Below are 22,229 nucleotides of genomic sequence, written 5' to 3' on the forward strand. Positions count from 1 at the left end.
ATGATGAATTAATTAATATCTTACAGTAAAGTCTAAAGTTACTCCAACAAAATTTATTACAATTTAGAGAGTAGCTAGGTTTAAATTTTTTTTCTCACTTGAATGTTAAAAACGTGTCTATTGATGTACTAAAAATTGAAAAAAAATCAAGCACTACTAACATGTGATTCTATCATTTGGGAACAGATAAGGTTGTACATTTGGATATTCATGAAGAAAGTAGGGATGATATTACATACCATTTATTTTGATTTCACACTCGATATTTAGCACTCCTATTAGGATACAATTAAATTTGTATTCGTACAGAGATGCCTCACATTGAAATGGATAAAATATTTTCTAGCAAAAGCTATTTTAGCCATGACTCAAATCTGAAATCTCTAATGTATTCTGCCCCTATTAATTAAAGAGTGTTTTTTACTTGAATATTCTGAACATGTGTATTGGAAAACTATTAATAGATTTACTCACGAAATACAAAAAAAATCAAGTTAATGTAAAGATGATTTCGTACTAAAGATTCAAATCTGAAATTTCTTATATTTGAACAAATATATTGATAGTGCAAATAATTATATATATATATACACGAATCTAATGTAGTAATAAAGTTTTTTTTAGGTGGGTGATAGTTGGTGGGATGAAATAAAGCAAGTATCAAACACCAAATGAAATATCAAATAGAAAATTAAAGCTTAATGACCATGAGGAACATGCTATTTTTTTTTAATCTTATAAGTAGCTCATTTGGTTTGCTACCTGAACTTTTATTTTATTGGTGAGATTCGATTCCCCATCTTATAATTCCCTAACTCATTTTTCCTTTCTCTTCCCCCAACTTAAAAAAAAAAGTAAAAAAAGAGAAATATTTATTTTTGATTTCGCACTCGATATTTGATACTCGCATTAAGGCATGATTAAATTCGTATTCGTGCAGAGAGATCCCAACTCTAAATTGCATTTTTTTTTTGTTGGTGATGATTCAATTTTTCAATGTGTAACCCCCTGCCCCCATTTTTTTTTTTTTTTTAAAAAAGAAAAGAACAAGAACATGTTTGTTGTATTTCTAATATATCTCCAAGCATTAAGATTACCAACAACCATTGCTTCACATATTATTGGCCCACTAAATTTTAACTTTTTTTGGTCTTACTCTTATTTCACTGCCTATAAATTACCTCCATTGTGTTATTGTTTATTCACAACTCTAAATTGCAATCTTTCTTATTATTAAAAAAAAAAAACATTTCCAATCTTGGCATTTCCAATGGCTCGTTCCATTTGCTTCATGGCATTTCTGGTCTTGGCAATGATGCTCTTTGTTGCCTATGGTTTGTCTTCCATCATTTATTCCACTAAAACCTTATAAAATAAAATAATGTGTAAAATTACTCTATTTTTCTTGGTCAAAATATTAAGTACTTTATTTCTTTGGTCAAAATACTAAGTATAAACGAAAAAAAATAAAATAGAAGAGGGTTATGATCTCTAGTTCTGTTATGAAATCATAATTAAAAATAATGTAACTAAGCAGGCAACGAATCGTTCAAATGAAACCTAAAGAATAGTGAATTGATACATGCTTTAAAGCTATTTGTATACGTTTGACAACTATGAAAAACCATGAAATAATTTGTTTGTTTATATTCCTCTAAAGATTATACGAGCAATATTTCTTTCAATTACGTCTCTATCTTTTTCTAACATTTGTTTCTATTATTTGTTACTACTTGTGAATGATTTTAGAGGTGCAAGCTGAGAAGAATAAGCACATTTGCAAATCAGTAAGCCAAACTTTCACAGGAATATGTATTATCAATTATCCATGTAGAAAAGCCTGTCTTAAGGAAAAGTTTACAGATGGACATTGTAGCAAACTCCAAAGAAGGTGCCTATGCACTAAGCCATGTGTATTTGAGAAAATTTCAAATGAAGTTGAAACAACTTTGGGTGAGGAAGCAAAAACTCTAAAGGAAGCTTTGCGTGAACAAGAGATTATGATGGAGTAATTAAGTGAGACTAAGGATTTGAGTGTCAAAAACAAAATAAATAAAGTGTTGCCTTTTCTTAAAAAGGTAGCTTATAATGTTGTCTTATTGGCCTTTAGTAGCCATTTGACACATTAAATAAGTTGTGACACATTGTTAATCCTTTTGGAATCTTGTATCGAATTTATGTATGTTTTAATGAAAAATGATTGACTACGATGTTTAACTTTATGTATGAAATATGTATTACGTTTATTTGATTACTTTTTATCATGATTCGTTTTCTGATGAATTATAGAGTGACCCGAAGCAGAACTAGTCTTCAAATGCACATGAAATTTATTCACTCTTTTTTAGAAGAAATATGCCCTCAAATCTTCTCTTTTGACGAAAAAAAATAGGATGAATAAAATAACATTTTAAAGTAAAGTCTTTTGACATATATATATAAAGTTAGCCCAACAAAATTTGTCACAATAATTTAGAGAGTAGATAGAGTTAAGAAGTCTCAGTATTTTCTTTTCCTCTTGAATATTAAAAATGTGTCTATTGACGAAATATTAATAGAGATGTACAAATATTGTCATTTGGTAACAGATAAAGTTGTACGGACCAAAAAGGGTTATGGTGGAGTGGTAAGTACTTCTTCACCCTTAATCAAGAGGTCTCGGGTTCTAGTCTCCTTGGGTTCGGAGTCGCCTTTGTTAGAGAGGCAATGTACCCTTCAATGTGGGACTTTTCGATGCGAATTCGAATTTAGTCGAGTGCTAATATGAGTACCAGACACCGAATAAAAAACCAAAAAAAAGAAGACAAAATTATACGTTTTAGGAGCATCTGGATGTTCATGAAGAAATTAAAGTAGGGCATGATTAAGTAAACATTTCATTTTTGGATTGATACTCCAATATTGGACATTCATATTAGGGTTAAATTCATATTTGTGTCGATAAGTTTCATATTGAAGGGTTAAACAATTTTTAACGTTCAAATTGAACTCGAGATATGTGGATAACGATGAAGAATATATATATATATATACCACTTCACTACTGATTAATAATGAACAAGTACATATATAACATTTCAACTTTAATATAATAATGATCGAATTTTCAACTATATTAATAATACGAAGGATCAATTATGATTTCAGAACGTAAATACAACTACTCAAATGATAAACCAAAGAGAAATGATGAACTATTGAAAGTAAAAACTAGGGGTAAATAAAGAAGCGTTATAAGAATACATTTTTTCTCTATAATATGCATAAGCCTTTTTTCATTTTTTGTGAGAAGTATTGAAAACCTCTGAACTTAGCGTAAATTATCAGTTTCGTCTCTGAACTATTGACAACATTAAAAACACTCATCTAGTTGACTAACTGAACTTAAATACATCTTCAATCTACCACATGACATAAAAGTGGTCTCAAACTCTTGCAGGAGCATGGAGATCTTAATAAAATATCAAGAGGAGTGTTGAAAGCACCCCTAAACTTTGCGAGAATTTAGGGATGTAGTATTTCACTCATGTTGCATGATCGAGGGAGTAATTAAATTCAGTTAATTAATTAAAGAGGTGTTTTAAGAACTGTCAATGATTTGAAAACAAAACTAATAATTCCCGTCAAATTTAAAAGTGTTTTAATTTTTTTTTTGATATCTCCTATTATCACATTAGTTCCAACTCCCAATTTTGTTTTTTTCCTTCGAAAATGACAAAAAAAAATTGAAGCCTGGCATTAAAAATTTATGATTATACAAACGGTCGTAAACGTAAAACATATGTTGCCAAATGGCATAGAGTCACATGCTGGAGTTAATTACTTGAAGTTACGTATATCTAATTAAGGCTTGTCAATAAACACGTTTTTTCTTATTCACACTTATTGGCTTGTCAATAAACATGTTTTTTCGATTCACATTTATTTTAGGGTAAAGAGATAAATATATCTCTTAACTTTGCTATTTCTAGCATTATATCTTTGTCGTCTAACACATGATGCATATATACCCTCATCGTCTAATAAATAATGTATATTTATCCTATTTATTAACATGCCGAATTAAAAATAATAATCTTAAAACTGATTTTTAAGTTCTAAAAATAGCACGTGACTTAAAAAATAACCTAATTCTTTTTTTTATCCCCCCCCCAGACCCTACCCAATTAGATGTTGTTTAATCTGTATTATTAAGATACTTAGAATAATAACTTTGTAGAATTCCGTAAGAAACAACAAAGATGAAAGTGATTTTCAAAATCAAAAAGTTAAAACCAATAAAGAAAATATAATCTGCAACATAACAGAAACAATATTGAAAATAAGAAAATTGAGTTCATTGAATGCACATTAAATCGTTAAGGAAATTATTACCCTCAAGTACCCAATGTTAATAAAATATATCTTCTCAGAATAGAACAATCTTACTCAGCGATGTATTGGTACCTAAAACTACCGTGTCAGCGAATCATTCAAAGGCAGTAAAGTACACTAAAATTTGTTTGTGCAAAAGAACAAGAAGATCTATATATTGTTATTTAAAAATGAGAGGAAACAAAAAGTAGTGTGAACAAGTATTTATTGTGCCTTATTGGAAATGTTACAACCCTTTAAAAAAGTCACAAACCTTTGAAAATGTCACATATTTAAATGTGCCAAATATTTTCCAAATCGTATAAAACTTATTATGTTTAGTAAGTAAAGAAAAATACATATATATTTATTAATATAGGGCCTTTATCTGATTGAGGGATAAAATATTTCTTAATTATCTACCATTTTAGAAAACTTAGAAAATAATTGAATAAGCTAGTATATTCAAAATTTTGAATAATGTATTGAAAATAAATATAAATATTAAAAATTATAAAAATACATCAGTAAGTTTGATATTGTAGAAGTTTATATCACATTTCATCTTCAAAGGGAAATATAATCATTTTAAATTTAAGAATATGAAAAATATATTCTACCATAATTTTTTCAAAATGTATTTTAGAATGAGCTTTAAATTTATATGAAAGAGTTACAAATTAAAATAAAGACACTTTTCAATTCAAAATTAAGAATATTTTAGAATAGTATTCTATTTTTGTGGAATCCATGCCTAGCAACTGCTTCATTTCTCAAAAGTGAAATTTTTTGACGTGAATTTAGATTAATTGTGATTCAACTCAAACTCAAAAATTCCTATCATCCTCAACTTCTCAAAAAAATGTGAAAACTCGTCACACAAACGGACCAAATATGACTCAGAACTATTATCAAAAGGATAAAACAGTAATTTCTCAAAAATTTCCGAAAATGACCCTCAATTAAGGTCATTGCATTCACATATTATTGACCCACTAAATATTATCTTTTTTGGTCTTACTCTTAGTTCACTGCCTATAAATTACCTCCATTGCGTTATGGTTTATTCACAACTCTAAATTCCAATCTTTCTTATTATTAAAAAAACATTTCCATTCTCTTTTACTCATTCAAAGAGACTATGGCTCGCTCCGTTTGCTTCATGGCATTTCTTGTCTTGGCAATGATGCTCTTTGTTGCCTATGGTATGCCGTCCATCATTTATTCCTTCATAAAAATATTCTCAATTACACAATTCTTCTTTTTATAAACGAAATATATATATATATATATAAATGTAACTAAGTAGGCAGCGAACTGTTCAAATGAAATCTAAAGAATAGTGAATTAATAAATGCTTTAAAGTTATTTGCTATGTTTGACAACTATGAAAAATCCTGAAATAATTTGTTTATTTATATTCCTCTAAAATTATATGAAAAATATTTCTTTCGATTACATCTCTATCTTATTCTAACATTTGTAACTACTTGTGAATGATTGTAGAGGTGCAAGCTGAGCACATTTGCAAATCAGTAAGCCAAACTTTCAAAGGAATATGTATTACCAACTATCCATGTAGAAAAGCTTGTCTCACTGAGGGATTTACAGATGGTCATTGTAGCAAACTCCAAAGAAGGTGCCTATGTACTAAGATTTGTGAACTTCAGAAAGTTTCAAATAAAGAAATAACTTTGGGTGAGGAACAAAAAAATCTAAGTGAAGATGTGCTTGAAGAAAAGATTATGATGGAGTAATTAAGTGAGATTAAGGATTTTGAGTGTCAAAAACAAAATAAATAAAGTGTTGCCTTTTCTTAAAAAAGGGTAGCTTATAATGTTGTGTTATTGGCCTTTAGTAGCCATTTGACACATTAAATAAGTTGTGACACAATCATTAATCCTTTTGAAATCTTGTATCAAGTTTATGTATGTTTTAATAAAAATTGATCGACTACGATCTTTAATTTAATGTATGAAATCTGTATTTCATTTATTTGATCGCTTTCTATCACGATTCATTTTTTGAACACTCTTTAATAAAAATTACTTACATTCATGAATCGAAGTCGAGACTCAAGACCTGTGGATAATGATGAAGCAGTACATATATACCACCCCACCTCTGATTAATAATGAAAAATTACATACATAACAGGTCAACTTTGATATAACAGTGTCCGAATTTCAACAATATTAATAATACGAAGGATCAATTATGATTTCATAACGTAAACACAACTACTCAAATAATAAACCAAAAAGAAATGCAAAAATATTGAAAGTAAAAACTAGGGGTAAATAAAGAAGGGATATGAGAAGCTTAAACTGAGAGAAAGCGAGAGAGTGAAACACACATTTTTCTCATAATACGCATAAGCCTTTTATTTTAATCCCCTTGTCCCTCTTAACCAGCTGTCAATTGGGTCTGTGTCACGACCCAAACTGTGACATGAGTGGCCCCCACACTTAACCTCCTAGGTGGGAGAACCAACGATACAAACCACAACTTACATTAACGATTCAACTTATAAATCACAACAATATTGCGGAAGCTCAATCTTATTAAAGTCAGAAATAATAAAAGCCACTAAAATCTATTACTTGACGTTCTCCAAAATCTGAAAGTCATCACATGAATGACATCTAAATTTTAAAACTAAGTCTGGAAATATCAAACACCAGAATAAACAAATAACAAAATGTGTCCGAAAACTAAAGACACCATGTCATAACCGAGAGAATCCATCACGAGCTAGAAGGATAGCTCACCCTGAAATTCGATGGTCTTGAGACTGACTAGAGCTGAGGTCGAATCAAAGTCGGTGGAACACTCGCTGCACTCCACAAAATAAAATAAGAAAAGATACAAGTAGGGGTCAGTACAGGACAACACGTACTGAGTAGGTATTATCGGTCAACTCAAAATAGAAATCAATATACATAAAATAATAGTGGGAAATCAACCATAACACTTAATAGGTGGCAACCAATAAACAATTACATAACCAGTCAACAATATCAAGATCACACATGAGGACTCAAACCTCCACATTACACTCTTTTGAAAAAAATGAGTTTTTGGAGATTGGGTAGTATTAAGTTATTTTAATTTATTTTCCTTTAATATTATCGTGCCGGAACGTGACACCCGATCCAAATATACCGTGTCGGAACATGATACTCAATCCAAATATACCGTGTAGGAACGTGACACCCGATCCAAATATACCGTATCGAAATGTGACACTCGATCCAAATATAATTAATTTATCACTCTTCATGATTACATTCCACTTCATTAACAATATTTCATCAAGCCTTCTTTATTCAAGACACCATTTTTAATTGGGCAAGTTCAAGATTATGGATTTCATGGCCTCGGGATTTCAGACCAATCACAACAACATATCAACCAAAATTAAATGAGTAGTAAACTTCATACACTACTCAATGAATATCAATCAATATTAATGTAACACCCCTCAAAATATTTCCTAAGATTCGGGTCTTCTTTGTATACGTATGAGGCCCATCGTATTTATTTTGAAATATGTGCTTGAGTTGAGATGAGTCCCTGGTAAAATTTAAGAGCGTTGGAGGTGATGTGGGGTCATTGAGGGCCTCTAGGACCGAGCTAAGTCCAAAATATCCGTCGTGGCTAAGTTTAGGACGAGTTCATGTAAGGGTCGACTTTTAATGACCCTATCTTTCGAAAGACGTCAATCCGAGTGGCCCACGACCTATCAAATTAAAGGTCATCGAGTCTTCTTTCCAACGCCACCAAGAACATAAATTTTGGAGTTCGGAGTCAAAAGATATGACGATCCAAAGACGAACTAGCATGACAGGGATTTCATTTTGGCCTGGGTTACAAATGCTGGGGAAATGGCCTTGGCGCTGTAAGGGCGCGACGCGCCACTATCGTGCCAGAAACATGCCTCAGTAGTTTGGTCCTTGGCGCGACGCGCCACTAAAAGTGTGCAGGGTTTTTCAGGCCAAATTCCCAGAATTTAGGACAATAGGCTTGGCGCTGTAAGGGCGCGACGCGCCACTATCGCGCCAAGGGCGTTTTGGCCTAATTTTCAGAATTTGGAGGAAGGGCAATTTGAGAAATTTCCGAAATTATATATACACAAGCCTTGTGTATTTTGGGGTCATTTTTCTTCAGCCCCATTCTCTCTCTAGAAAAAAAAGCCCTAGAAAGCCTATCCCTCTCTTCCTCTTCTCCTTCTTCTTCTCCATTTCTAACAAGGAATTGTTCCAAGAGCTTCAAGACCTCAAGCTTCCATTGAAGACCAACCACAAGGTTTTCTTCAAGTCTATTCTAAGGTATGTAAGGCTATCCAAAACATGGTTTGAGTCCACCCATGTGCCCTATCCTTGTTTTGAGGTTAGCTATTCATGAAAATGAAGTTTCTTGGTATGATACATGTTTGAATGAGTTTTGTTTCTATTTTATTTTATTATTTATGTATTAATGTTGTTGAGCTAAGAGGTTCCTAAAATGAGCCCTTATGTGAGTAGGAGATGATGAAGAAATGAGTTGCTAAATGTATTTTATTGGTCTTCTTAATTTTGTAGACTTGATAAAGTATACTATTTTCTTAAACATGTTGCTTATTATAAAAATGTCGATTTGAAGTCTTGAGGATGTGATGAGTCACAAGGATTTTCTCAAATGGATGGAGGTAATGATTGATTATATAAAGATGATGTTATATATGTGCATTTAAAACTTCCTTGAAGATATGATTGAGATTGAGCATTGAGATTGAGATTTGATTGTGATAGAGTTGATGAGTTGACAAGGTTGTAATGAGACTTGTTGATATGAGTTGATTGAGTTGATTTGATGGAGTTTTATGGGCATTGAGTCTTGGGAGGAGTATCGAGCACCGAATTGGGCAAGAGTATAGTCCATACTCAAACCCAATACCTGTGTTGCCAAACGTAGGGGGGATTGAACCGTTAAAGTCGGATGCTTCCCCGAGAGCTTTTGTCCTGACATTATAGGACCTGGTTGGATTGGATCCATGAGTGTTCGTCGTTCATGCCCTGGCAAGGTATGAACGGGCATGGCAACAACGTCGTTTCGTTGTACCTTCACTGGCTCATAAGTGTTGGTTGTCGGTTAAGAGAAACTCCCAAATAGGTGTCGATAGTTCTCTGAGTCAGATTGAGTTGATTTGTGTATGATTAGTCCTGTTTAAATCATATCCTTGTTTAGACTTAGGACATTTGATTGAGTTGTTACCCTTTTTGAGTTGAGTTCCCGAGTTGATTGATTCTTCATTGATGTTCGTTGTATTCGTCCATTTTACATACTCGTACATTCCATGTACTGATGCCATTTGGCCTGCATCGTTTCATGATGCAAAGACAGGTACTAGAGATCATCAACCGGCGCTCCGTTGAAGATCCACTTACACTCCTAGCCAGTCGGTGAGTCCTCCTAGTTCCCAGAGGATATTGGGCCTTCTTGTACAATTTTTGATTGTCTTTTCCTTATTTAGATTGTCGGTAGCCATGGGCTTCTCATTGGCACCTTTTAGACTTGAATAAAGGCTTCATAGACTGGAGTGTGGGAGATCGAGCGGTCATTTTGAGGAGTCCTATTTTGATTTTCTTCCTTGATTGTAAATGTTTGGCCTTCGGCCCTTATATTATGAAAAGTAATTCTTTAATTGAGTTTCCGCTAAGAGAATTTGCTTGAATAAATGAGTGACTGTATCAGGTGGTCCACTCGAAGGTCAGATATGGCCTTCGGGTGCCGGTTACGTCTAGGGTACCCTCTCGGGGTGTGACAAACATGGTATTATAGCACAGAGTTCAAGTGTCCTAAGGAGTCTATGAAGCCGTGTCTAGTAGAGTCTTGCTTATGGGTGTGTTGTGCACCACACTTATAAGCAGGAGGCTATAGGACAGTAGGAATTGTTTCCCTTCTTTCATACTCTGAATTCGTGCGATGGAGTTAAACTCCATGAAACTTTCCTTCTAATTCGTGCATTTATACGTTACAGATAATGCCTCCTAAACGTACTGCTAGCCAGAGGAATGTTGATAATACAGGGATGCCACAGTCAGAGTCACGCCCAGCAAGGGCTAGAGGCCGACCCGCGAGATATGCGGAGGCACCCCAAGTGCCATCTACCCCACCTGCACCCACATCAGAGGCTGAATTTCGAGGGGCAATTGCAATTCTCACGCAACTAATGGCGGCCCGAAGTGGTAACCAGAGTTCGCCGACTCTCAGCTCTAGTTCCCAGGAGCCATCTGCTGCCACTAGAATTAGAGACTTTCTGAGGATGAATCCACCGACATTCACGGGTTCTAAGGTCGATGAAGATCCCCAAAACTTTATCGATGAGATGTGGAAGATTCTAAAAGCTATGCATGCTACAGAAATTGAGGGGGTCGAGTTGGTGTCTTATCAACTCAAAGATGTGGCAAACATTTGGTATAACTAATGGGAATAAGGTAGGGGTGAAGATGCTGAACCTGCTAGGTGGGATGAATTTGAGGGAGCTTTTCTTGACCACTTCTTTCCTCGGGAATTGAGGGAAGCAAAGGTGGAGGAATTTGTCAATCTGAAATAGGAAGGTATGTCGGTTAAGGAGTACGGCCTAAAGTTCATCCAGCTGTCTAGGTATGCTCCAGAGATGATTCCTGATGTGAGGTCAAAGATGAGGAAATTCGTCTCCGGATTAGGGAGGCATATGAAGAAAGAGTGCAAGGCAGCATTGTTGATCTCGGATATGGATCTTTCCAGATTAATGGTGTATGCTCAAGAAGTAGAGGAGGAGAAAAGAAAAGACAGAGAAGAGCACCTGAGCAAAAAGGCAAGATCACCTGGGCATGAGAATGAGCAGAGGCAAAGCAGGGGAAACAGGTCCTTCTTCCAGAAGAGGCCTTCCACCTATGCCTCATCTACCGCCAACGTATCGGTGCCGCAGGACAGGTATGATCGGCAGGGACAAAGTCGCCAGAATTTCAGACCCCAGATTTCTCAATCCCCGGCTAGTGTAAGTCAAGGTTCGAAGGGAAAGCCACCATGCGGTAAGTGTGGTAGGCTTCACTTGGGAGAATGCAGAGCAGGAAGGGTTGGTTGCTATAAATGCGGCCAAATGGGCTATCTTCTGAGGGAGTATCCTACATGGGGGAATAGGGCCCAGTCCTCTACCACCGCACCACCAGCTAGAGGTAATCTGAGGGGCACTACTCCAAGTACGAGTGGAGGTACAAACCGCCTATATGCCATGGGTAGTCGCCAAGATCAGGAGAACTCTCCAAACGTCGTGATGGGTATGATTCGAGTCTCTTCTTTTGATTGTTATGTATTGATGGATCCAGGTGCCACCTTATTTTTTGTGACTCCCTATGTGGCTAGTAAGTTCAATAAAATCCCTAAACGTCTTCTTGAGCCCTTTTGTGTGGCCACTCCTGTCGGTGATTCTGTCTTAGCTGAGAGAGTCTATAGAGATTGCACTGTGTCAATTCATCATAGGGACACCTTGGCTAACTTGGTTGAGTTAGACATGGTTGATTTCGACGTGATCCTTGGCATGGACTGGCTTTATGTCTGTTATGCCTCTATTGATTGTAGGACTCAAATTGTCACATTCAAATTCCCGAATGAGGCTGTCATAGAGTGGAAGGGTAGCCCTATTGTGCCTAAAGGTAAGTTTATTTCATACCTTAGGGCCAGGAAGCTAATCTCGAAAGGGTGTGTTTATCACATTGTCCGAGTGAAAGGTGAAAACATTGAGTCCCCATCTCTTGAGTCGGTTCCGACTGTCAACGAATTTCGGGGTGTCTTTCTCGAAGATCTGCCTGGAGTCCCTCCTGATAGGGAGATCGACTTTGGGATTGATGTTTTTCCTGATACCCAGCCTATCTCAATTTCTCCATATAGAATGGCTCCGGTTGAGTTGAAGGAGTTGAAGGAGGAGCTGAAGGACTTATTAGATAAGGGATTTATTAGGCCAAGTGTCTTGCCATGGGGTGCTCCGGTCCTATTTGTGCGGAAGAAGGATGGGTCTCTTAGAATGTGTATCGACTACAGCCAGTTAAATAAGGTCACCGTAAAGAACAAATACCCTCTCCCCAGAATAGATGACTTATTCGACCAACTTCAAGGTGCCACTTGTTTCTCAAAGATAGACTTGAGATCTGGCTACTACCAGTTGAAGGTGAGAGAATGCGATATTCCGAAGACTGCTTTCCGGACTCGTTATGGCCACTTTGAATTTTTGGTCATGTCTTTTAGGTTGACTAATGCTCCCGCCGCTTTTATGGATCTCATGAACTGAGTATTCAAACCGTATCTTGATATGTTTGTAATTGTATTCATAGATGATATTCTGGTTTACTCCAAGAATGAAGAGGAGCACGCCTATCATCATAGAGTTGTTTTACAAACCTTGAGGGACCGGGTATTGTATGCAAAGTTCTCTAAATGTGAATTTTGGCTTGCATCAGTGGCCTTCTTAGGCCACATTGTATCTGGAGATGGTATTCAGGTTGATGCTCAGAAAATTGAAGCTGTGAAGAATTGGCCCAGACCCACATCCCCAACAGAGATAAGGAGCTTCCTAGGTTTGGCCGGGTACTATCAAAGGTTTGTAGAGGGATTCTCATCCATATCATCACCATTGACTAAACTGACCCAAAAGAAGGCTAAGTTCCAATGGTCTGATGCTTGTGAGGAGAGTTTCCAGAAATTGAAGACCAAGCTAACCACTGCTCCTGTTCTAACTTTGCCCGATGGAACAGAGGGTTTTGTGATTTATTGTGATGCCTCCAGAATTGGTTTGGGTTGTGTGTTGATGCAAAGGGGGAAGGTGATAGCCTATGCTTCAAGACAGCTTAAGCTTCATGAGAGAAATTACCCAACTCATGACCTTGAGCTGGCAGCTGTGGTGTTTGCACTTAAAATCTGGCACCACTACCTGTATGGAGTGCATGTCGATGTATTCACCGACCACAAGAGCTTGCAATACGTCTTTAGCCAGAAGGAACTCAACCTGAGGCAAAGGAGATGGCTTGAGCTACTCAAGGACTATGATATGAGCATCCTCTACCATCCAGGTAAAGCTAATGTTGTTGCTGATGCTCTTAGAAGGTTGTCTATGGGTAGCACTACCACGTAGAGGAAGAAAGGAGAGAATTGGCGAAGGAGGTACACAGATTAGCCCGATTGGGAGTTCATCTGGAGGAGAACCATGAAGGCGGAGTTACAGTTTAGGATGGGTCTACATCCTCACTTGTGGCAGAGGTGAAGGAGAAGCAAGAACAAGATCCCGTCCTTCTCCAATTAAAGGGGGTCGTTCAAAAACAAGAGATAATGGTCTTTACCCAAGGGGGAGATGGTGTATTACGGTACCAAAATAGATTGTGTGTGCCGGATGTTGATGATGTTCGAGAGAGGATTATGGCTGAAGCGCATAGTTCTAGATACTCTATTCATCCGAGTTCCACAAAAATGTACCATGACTTGAGGGAGATCTATTGGTAGAGCGGGATAAAGAGGGATATTGCGGAATTCGTTTCCAAATGCCCGAATTATCAACAAGTGAAGGTTGAGCATCAAAGACCATGTGGCTGGCCCAAAACATAGAAATTCCAGAATGGAAGTGGGAGATGGTCAACATGGAATTTATTACAGGCTTGCCGAAGTCCCGAAAGCAGCATGATTCCATTTGGGTGATTGTGGATAGAATGACGAAATCAGCTCACTTCTTAGCGGTTAAGACTACTGACACCGCAGAAGAGTATGCAAAGTTGTATATACAGGAGATCGTCAGATTGCATGGGGTCCCTTTGTCTATCATCTCAGACAGAGGAGCTTAATTCACTTCCCAATTTTGGAAATCCTTTCAGAAGGGATTAGGTTCGAGGGTGAACTTGAGTACAGCATTCCATCCCCAGACAGATGGCCAAGCAGAGCGCACAATTCAGATATTGGAGGATATGTTGAGGGCGTTTGTGCTTGACTTCAAGGGAAATTGGGATAATCACTTGCCTCTCATAGAATTTGCATATAACAATAGCTATCATGCAAGCATTCGAATGGCTCCTTATGAAGCCTTATATGGGAGGATATGTAGATCGCCCATTGGGTGGTTTGAAGTTAGGGAAGCCGAGTTGATTGGGCCCGATTTCGTTCATCAAGCCATAGAGAAGGTACAAGTTATCCGAGAGAGGCTAAGGACAGCCCAAAGTCGCCAAACATCTTACACCGATGTGAGGAGGAGAGACTTAGAGTTTGAGGTGGATGATTGGGTATATTTGAAAGTGTCACCCATGAAGGGTGTCATGAGGTTTGGAAAGAAGGGGAAACTTAGTCCTCGATATATTGGTCCGTACCAAATTTTGAGAAAGATCGGGAGTGTTGCTTATGAGTTGGACTTACCCTCAGAGCTAGATTCTATTCATCCGGTATTCCATGTTTCGATGTTGAAAAAGTGCTTGGGAGACCCCTCGTTGGTAGTCCCCATTGACAGCGTTGGAATCAAGGATAGCTTATCTTATGAAGAGGTCCCACTCCAAATTCTTGATCGCCAGATTCGCAAATTGAAGAACAAGGAAGTCGCCTCAGTCAAAGTTCTGTGGAGGAACCAACTTGTTGAGGAAGCCACATGGGAAGCGGAGGAGGCCATGAAATCTAAATACCCACATCTATTCGTGCCTACCGAGGAGAATATTGAAGGTAATGACCATTTCCTTGACTTGAATTCATTTGTACCTTTTTGAGTTTTGATTGAATTTGATTGATAGAATGACTGAGTTTTGATTGTGAATTGTACCCCGAGTCCATTCTTGGTTTTGTCGTCATTTGAGGATGAATGATCCCAAGGGGGAGATAATGTAATACCTCTCAAAATTTTTCCTAAGATTCGGGCCTTATTTGTATACGTATGGGGCCCATCATATTTATTTCAAAATATGTGCTTGAGTTGAGATGAGTCCCTGGTAAAATTTAAGAGCGTTGGAGGTGATGTAGGGTCATTGAGGGCCTCTAGGACCAAGCTAAGTCCAAAATATCCGTCGTGGCTAAGTTTAGGATGAGTTCATATAAGGGTCGACTTTTAATGACCCTATCTTTCGAAAGACGTCAATCCGGGTGGCCCACGACCTATAAAATTAAAGGTCGTCGAGTCTTCTTTCCAACGCCACCAAGAACGTAAATTTGGAGTTTAGTGTCAAAAGATATGACGATTCGAAGACGAACTAGCACGACAGGGATTTCATTTTGGCCTAGGTTACAACTGCTGGGGAAATGGCCTTGGCGCTGTAAGGGCGCGACGCGCCACTATCGCGCCAGAAACATGCCTCAGTAGTTTGGTCCCTGGCGCGACGCGCCACTAAAAGTGTGCAGGGTTTTTCAGGCCAAATTCCCAAAATTTAGGACAATAGGCTTGGAGCTGTAAGGGAGCGATGCGCCACTATCGCGCCAGAAACATGCCTCAGTAGTTTGGCCCCTGGCACGATGCGCCACTAAATGTTGTGCAGGTTTTAGGCGTAATTGGCCTTGGCGCTGTAAGGGCGCGACGCGCTACTATCGCGCCAAGGGCGTTTTGGCCTAATTTTCAGAATTTAGAGGAAGGGCAATTTGGGAAATTTCCGAAATTATATATACACAAGCCTTGTGTATTTTGGGGTCATTTTTCTTCAGCCCCATTCTCTCTCTAGAAAAAAAGCCCTAGAAAGCCTATCCCTCTCTTCTTCTTCTCCTTCTTCTTCTCCATTTCCAACAAGGAATTGTTCCAAGAGCTTCAAGACCTCAAGCTTCCATTGAAGACCCAACCACAAGGTTTTCTTCAAGTCTATTCTAAGGTATGTAAGGCTATCCAAAACATGGGTTGAGTCCACCCATGTACCCTATCCTTGTTTTGAGGTTAGCTATTCATGAAAATGGAGTTTCTTGGTATGATACATGTTTGAATGAGTTTTGTTTCTATTTTATTTAATTATTTATGTATTAATGTTGTTGAGCTAAGAGGTTCCTAAAATGATCCCTTATGTGAGTAGGAGATGATGAAGAAATGAGTTGCTAAATGTATTTTATTGGTCTTCTTAATTTTGTAGACTTGATAAAGTATACTATTTTCTTAAACATGTTGCTTATTATAAAAATGTCGATTTGAAGTCTTGAGGATGTGATGAGTCACAAGGATTTTCTCAAATGGATGGAGGTAATAATTGATTATATCTAGATGATGTTATATATGTGCATTTAAAACTTCCTTGAAGATATGATTGAGATTGAGCATTGAGATTGAGATTTGATTGTGATAGAGTTGATGAGTTGACAAGGTTGTAATGAGACTTGTTGATATGAGTTGATTGAGTTGATTTGATGGAGTTTTATGGGCATTGAGTCTTGGGAGGAGTATCGAGCACCGAATTGGGCAAGAGTATAGTCCATACTCAAACCCAATACCTGTGTTGCCAAACGTAGGGGGGATTGAACCGTTAAAGTCGGATGCTTCCCCGAGAGCTTTTGTCCTGACATTATAGGACCTGGTTGGATTGGATCCATGAGTGTTCATCGTTCATGCTCTGGCAAGGTATGAACGGGCGTGGCAACGACGTCATTTCATTATACCTTTACTGGCTCATAAGTGTTGGTTGTCGGTTAAGAGAAACTCCCAAATAGGTGTCGATAGTTCTCTGAGTCAGATTGAGTTGATTTGTATATGATTAGTCCCGTCTAAATCATATCCTTGTTTAGACTTAGGACATTTGATTGAGTTGTTACCCCTTTTGAGTTGAGTTCCCGAGTTGATTGATTCTTCATTGATGTTCATTGTATTCGGCCATTTTACATACTCGTACATTCCATGTACTGATGTCATTTGGCCTGCATCGTTTCATAATGCAGAAACAGGTACTAGAGATCATCAACCGGCGCTCCGTTGAAGATCCACTTACACTCTCAGCCAGTCGGTGAGTCCTCCTAGTTCCCGGAGGATATTGGGCCTTCTTGTACAATTTTTGATTGTCTTTTCCTTATTTAGATTGTCGGTAGCCATGGGCTTGTCATTGGCACCTTTTAGACTTGAATAGAGGCTTCATAGACTGGAGTGTGGGAGGTCGAGCGATCATTTTGAGGAGTCCTATTTTGATTTTCTTCCTTGATTGTAAATGTTTGGCCTTCGGCCCTTATATTATGAAAAGTAGTTCTTTAATTGAGTTTCTGCTAAGAGAATTTGCTTGAATGAATAAGTGACTGTATCAAGTGGTCCGCTCGGAGGTCAAAAATGGCCTTCGGGTGCCGGTTACGTCTAGGGTACCCTCCCGGGGCGTGACAATTAAGAGTCTATCTATGATATAAAATAAAACCATAACTACCTCAACCGAAGAACGAAAGTCGAGCAAGCTAATCCACCAATGTCTTTCCTTTCTTTGATACCTCAAAACGTTTTCAATCTATCAAATATATAATATTCATAAATACACGAATTCGTAGACACCAATATTATATATATATATTTAGCTTAGACCCAAAAACTTACTTGAATCTATAATTAATTTTCTAAATTTTGATACCAACTAATATTTCAAGTCTCATATTCCTAAATCTTAAGCAGGGGTTAAGTCTCAATTTCTTTCAATAACATAAATCTAATGATATTCGTATAATATGGTACCCTATTAGTTAATTATCTATCTTAATATATCAAGCTACTAAAAATTAGATCATTCTAATCCCATAATTAGGATGTAATATCATTGAGAAATACGCCTTATATATCTTTATATATGCCTAACACACTTTAAAGCTCAAACCTTAAATCTTAAACTTTAAACCCCATTTAAATAAAAGTAATAAGGATGTAGCCTCAAAGCACATTCTAGATCCTATGAAATCTAAATCTTTCATTTTCTTCAGCCAAACAAACACAACATTATAGCCCAAGAAAACTATCAATCTCTCTCTAGAATCCTAAGAGTAGGGCCCTCAAGTACACAAAAGTCTTCCAGTCCAACAAAAACACCAGAGCTTAGAACCTTTTCTTTTCTTTTCGCAACTTGTTTTTTTTTAAAAGAACATGCTGAAGTAAACAACACGAACTAGAAACACAAACGAAACTAGAATTCAATATACAAACGGTACCTGAAGTTGTTTTTCCTTTTAGTGTTGACGTCGCTGGTGAGGTTCTCGCCATTCTTCTCTTTTCTAATTAATTAGGTATTAAAGATTACAACCCCACTAACTGATTTTTAATAAATATGGAATAAATGGTATAAGGTATTAAATATATTACCATTTTAGCCCATTAATTAATTAAGTTATATAAATTCACCCCTCAATTAAATAATCATAGTTATCGAATAGTCCAAAGTACCTATTAAAAATTTACGGGAAGAGTCTTTTATGAAATAAAAAATCTCAGTACTCAAAATGACCTAATGGGTCATTAGAGTCAGGATCCCAAATCAAACTTGTTCGCAATAAATTTTTGTATTGCTGAAAATTAACTGCAAGCAAAATAAATTTAGAAAAAAGGTAATTTTATTGGTGAATCTTTGTGAGTACAATTCTATTGTTCTCTTGATTCTTCTCTCCTAATATATTTCTGTAATTCGAGGATCGACATGTAACACCCCAATATTTTTTTTCAAGACTCGAATCATTCTTCATATGTGTATAGACTCAAACTAGATGAATTCTAAATATTGTATATATGAGTTAGTATCAATTTCTAAGTATTTGAAGTGTATTAGAAGTGAATTATGGTCATAAGGAACTTCTAGTACTAAGTCGAGTTGAAAGATCCTTTACTGATTAAGTTTTCATATAAGATCTTATAAGGGTCAACTTCAAACAACCATAACTTTCATAATATTAAAAGATAGGTGGGACATGTCCTATCAAATTAAAGGTCCTTGAATACTTTTTCCAAATCCACAAAGTTTATCGCATTTCGAGTTCGGAGTAAAGAGTTATGACCGTTTTACTAATGATTCTTAAATCAAAAATATTATGACCCGTAGAAAATATTACGACCTGGAGTTACGACCCGTAGGAACAAGTTACGAACCATAGAAATGTTTACAGGTATTAAACATTGGTCATGAACAAAAATAAGAGGTTCATTTTTTCAGCTTTTTCTAAGGGTTGACAAGACGAATTGGGTCTATGATCGGTAAATATTTTGACGACCTGAAAGAGTGATTCGTAGGGACTTCCGATCAAATTTTTATGAGGGATAGTTTGTTCTTTTTCCATCATTTTTAGATCTAAACCTTAACGTTTTTGGGACTATTTTAAGTTCTTTATCAGTACCCTATATGAGTATACCCTCATTTAACGCTTAGTTTATATGAGAACAAAGATTGGAGAAGAGAAAGAAACTAGGGTTCAAGCGTTTACTCCCATCTTCCAAACTTTTGATTTTCCTTTGAGTTACAAGTATATAAGGCTGCTCATAATATTGATTGAATCCACCCATGTGCCCTACATGTTCTTTGAGTTGAATGTTCATATGAATTGAGTTTTCTTGATAGATTTATGTCCTAATGAGTTTTTACATCTACTAACTTGATTTTGTTATGTTGATGTTGATGTTGATGAGTTGAGATATTGATAAATGTTTCATGTCTTCATTTCCATGAACCCAATTTGATTCCTATATTACAACATTCTTATACTATGGTTGAGTCTAAGAGTTAATTGATATGACTTGTTATACATATTTTTATTTTAAACTTAGATATTTTGAGTCTCCTTAATTGTTGATTTGGAGTCCTGATGAGTCACGCTTTAGCCCCAAAGATTGGCTGAGTGAATGGAGAAATGATTGGATAGGATTATATATTGTCATAAATTCATATCTAAACTACTCTTGAAAAATATGATTGGGATTGATTGGATAATATGATTGGTCGAAAGGTTTGATTGTGATAGAATTGATGAATTAATAAGGGTGCAAATGAGATTTGTTGAAATGACTAGATTGAACTGATTGAATAGAGTTTTATGAGCGTTGAGTTTTGGGAGGAGTATCGAGCACCAAATTGGGTAAGAGTAAGTAATAACTCAAACCCAATAATTACATTTCAAACGTAGGAGATGATTGAACCGTTAGAGTCGAATGTTTCCCAAATTACTATCCTGACATGATAGAACTTGATTGGTTATATATCCATGATTGGTGATTCATTCCTACCCCAACAAGGTATGAATGGATATGGCAACAATGTCGGTTTTTTATACTATCACTGACTCATAAGTGATAGTTGTCGGATAAGAGAAACTCCCAATAGTAGTCTGAGTCAGATTGAAATGGATTGGGTTAGATTGTACATGATTGGTATTGTCTAAATCATGTTCTTGTTTAGACTTATGATATCTTGATTGAGTTGTTCCTTTTTCTGAGTTGAGATTCTGAGTTGAAATTTGATTCTACCTTGATGTATGTTTCATTATGCTATTTTACATACTTGTACATTCCACGTACTGACACTATTTGGCCTGTATCGTTTGATGATGCAGAGACAGGTACTAGATATCATCAACATGCACACCGTTGAGGATCTATTCACTTCTAGCTAGTTGGTGAGTCCTTCCTATTTCCAGAAGATACCACATCTTTACAGCTTGAGTTACCTTTCCTTTATTTGATCTGTGGTAGCCATGAACCTGTCATTGGGACTTCTTAGATTATTGATAGAGGTTTCATAGACTAGAGTATTGATGATGTTGATTTATTTCATTTTGACTAGTTTCATTATTACTAGTTGTTGATTGAATAAATGGTTGACCTTTGACCTTATTTATGAGTAGTATTCTTGTGAGTTGAGTCTTTTGCCGATAGAATGTGATTGAATGAAGGTGTGATTGGAACAAGTGCTTTTCTTGAATACCAGCAATGGTCTTCAAGTACCGGCCACGTCTAGGGTATCCTCTTGAGGCGTGACACGACAATATTATATTTCTTTAATGTAGGATGATGTAGACTTCCTTGAGATATGTTTGATCTTCGAGAACATCGAGAACAATTCAGCATTTCAAGTCGATCTCTAGAAAGTACTCTATTGACCACTCCTTCGAAGAACTTACATAGTTGATGTTGTAGCTTTTCTCCAATGCTTGTAGAATGTCCTAAGAAAATTATGTAACCCTCCTATTTATAGTGTTAGAAAGAATGCAGTCCAAATGTGAATGAATTCTTTTTCCTTCTTTTGATTGGTTCACAGAAGTGATTAAGGTTATCCCAATAACTCTGTGATAATGTTGTTTTTTGATGAGTTGTTAAACTTTAACAAGGATTGCCACATTATTTGAACACATGACATCCTCTTGTTGGTCTTAAACTTGCCTGGAATTGCCAAGTCAGCCTGACACATGGCATGATCTTGGGCCTCAAGATGAAATGATCCTTGGACTTGAAATTATTAAATGTAATGACCCCGAAGGTCATTTTTGGAATTTTTTATGAATTGACCATTTTGACCCTCCTTCTAGTTTCCCTGAGTTTTTCATTTATATTGAGTGTTGGTTTTGGAAAAACTCAATGAAAAGTTAAGGTTTTGAAAATTTTGAGTTTCATAAGCCTGAAGTGTTTAAAAGTGGCATTTTCGGTCAATCTGAGCTACGAATCTTGAAATAAGATTTTGTTGATTACAACAGCTCCGAAATAGGAAAATTGGTCTAAGAGAGTTTAGGAATCAAAATTGGGGTAGTAACGAAGAATTCAAGTCTTGAGTTTGGTATTTGATGAATTTTAGGCCAATATTTGACTTCAGTGAACTTTTGGAGTTTCGATATTCAGAATTAAATTTTGACAACTCTATTGGATTCTAAGGATAATATTTGGGCTAGGAAAGGCGTTCGTTGAATTTTTAGAGGTCTCGAGCCCGTTTTGT

General features: G+C 36.4%; 2 protein-coding genes across 2 annotated transcripts; both read left to right on the plus strand.

The window, feature by feature from the left end:
- Positions 1–1,194: 1,194 nt before the first annotated feature.
- On the plus strand, positions 1,195–2,222 carry LOC129891610 (defensin-like protein). Its single transcript, XM_055967025.1, has 2 exons — positions 1,195–1,334; positions 1,750–2,222. Exons 1-2 carry the CDS (start codon positions 1,271–1,273, stop codon positions 2,010–2,012), a joined length of 327 nt encoding a protein of 108 aa, XP_055823000.1. The 5' UTR covers positions 1,195–1,270; the 3' UTR covers positions 2,013–2,222.
- A 3,181-nt stretch (positions 2,223–5,403) lies between these two features.
- LOC129893125 (defensin-like protein) lies at positions 5,404–6,348 on the plus strand. The gene is made up of 2 exons (XM_055968619.1): positions 5,404–5,558; positions 5,860–6,348. Exons 1-2 carry the CDS (start codon positions 5,495–5,497, stop codon positions 6,108–6,110), a joined length of 315 nt encoding a protein of 104 aa, XP_055824594.1. The 5' UTR covers positions 5,404–5,494; the 3' UTR covers positions 6,111–6,348.
- The last annotated feature ends 15,881 nt before the right edge of the window (positions 6,349–22,229 follow it).

The sequence above is a fragment of the Solanum dulcamara genome, chromosome 6, assembly GCF_947179165.1.
Source record: "Solanum dulcamara chromosome 6, daSolDulc1.2, whole genome shotgun sequence".
NCBI classification, from domain to species: Eukaryota; Viridiplantae; Streptophyta; class Magnoliopsida; order Solanales; family Solanaceae; genus Solanum; species Solanum dulcamara.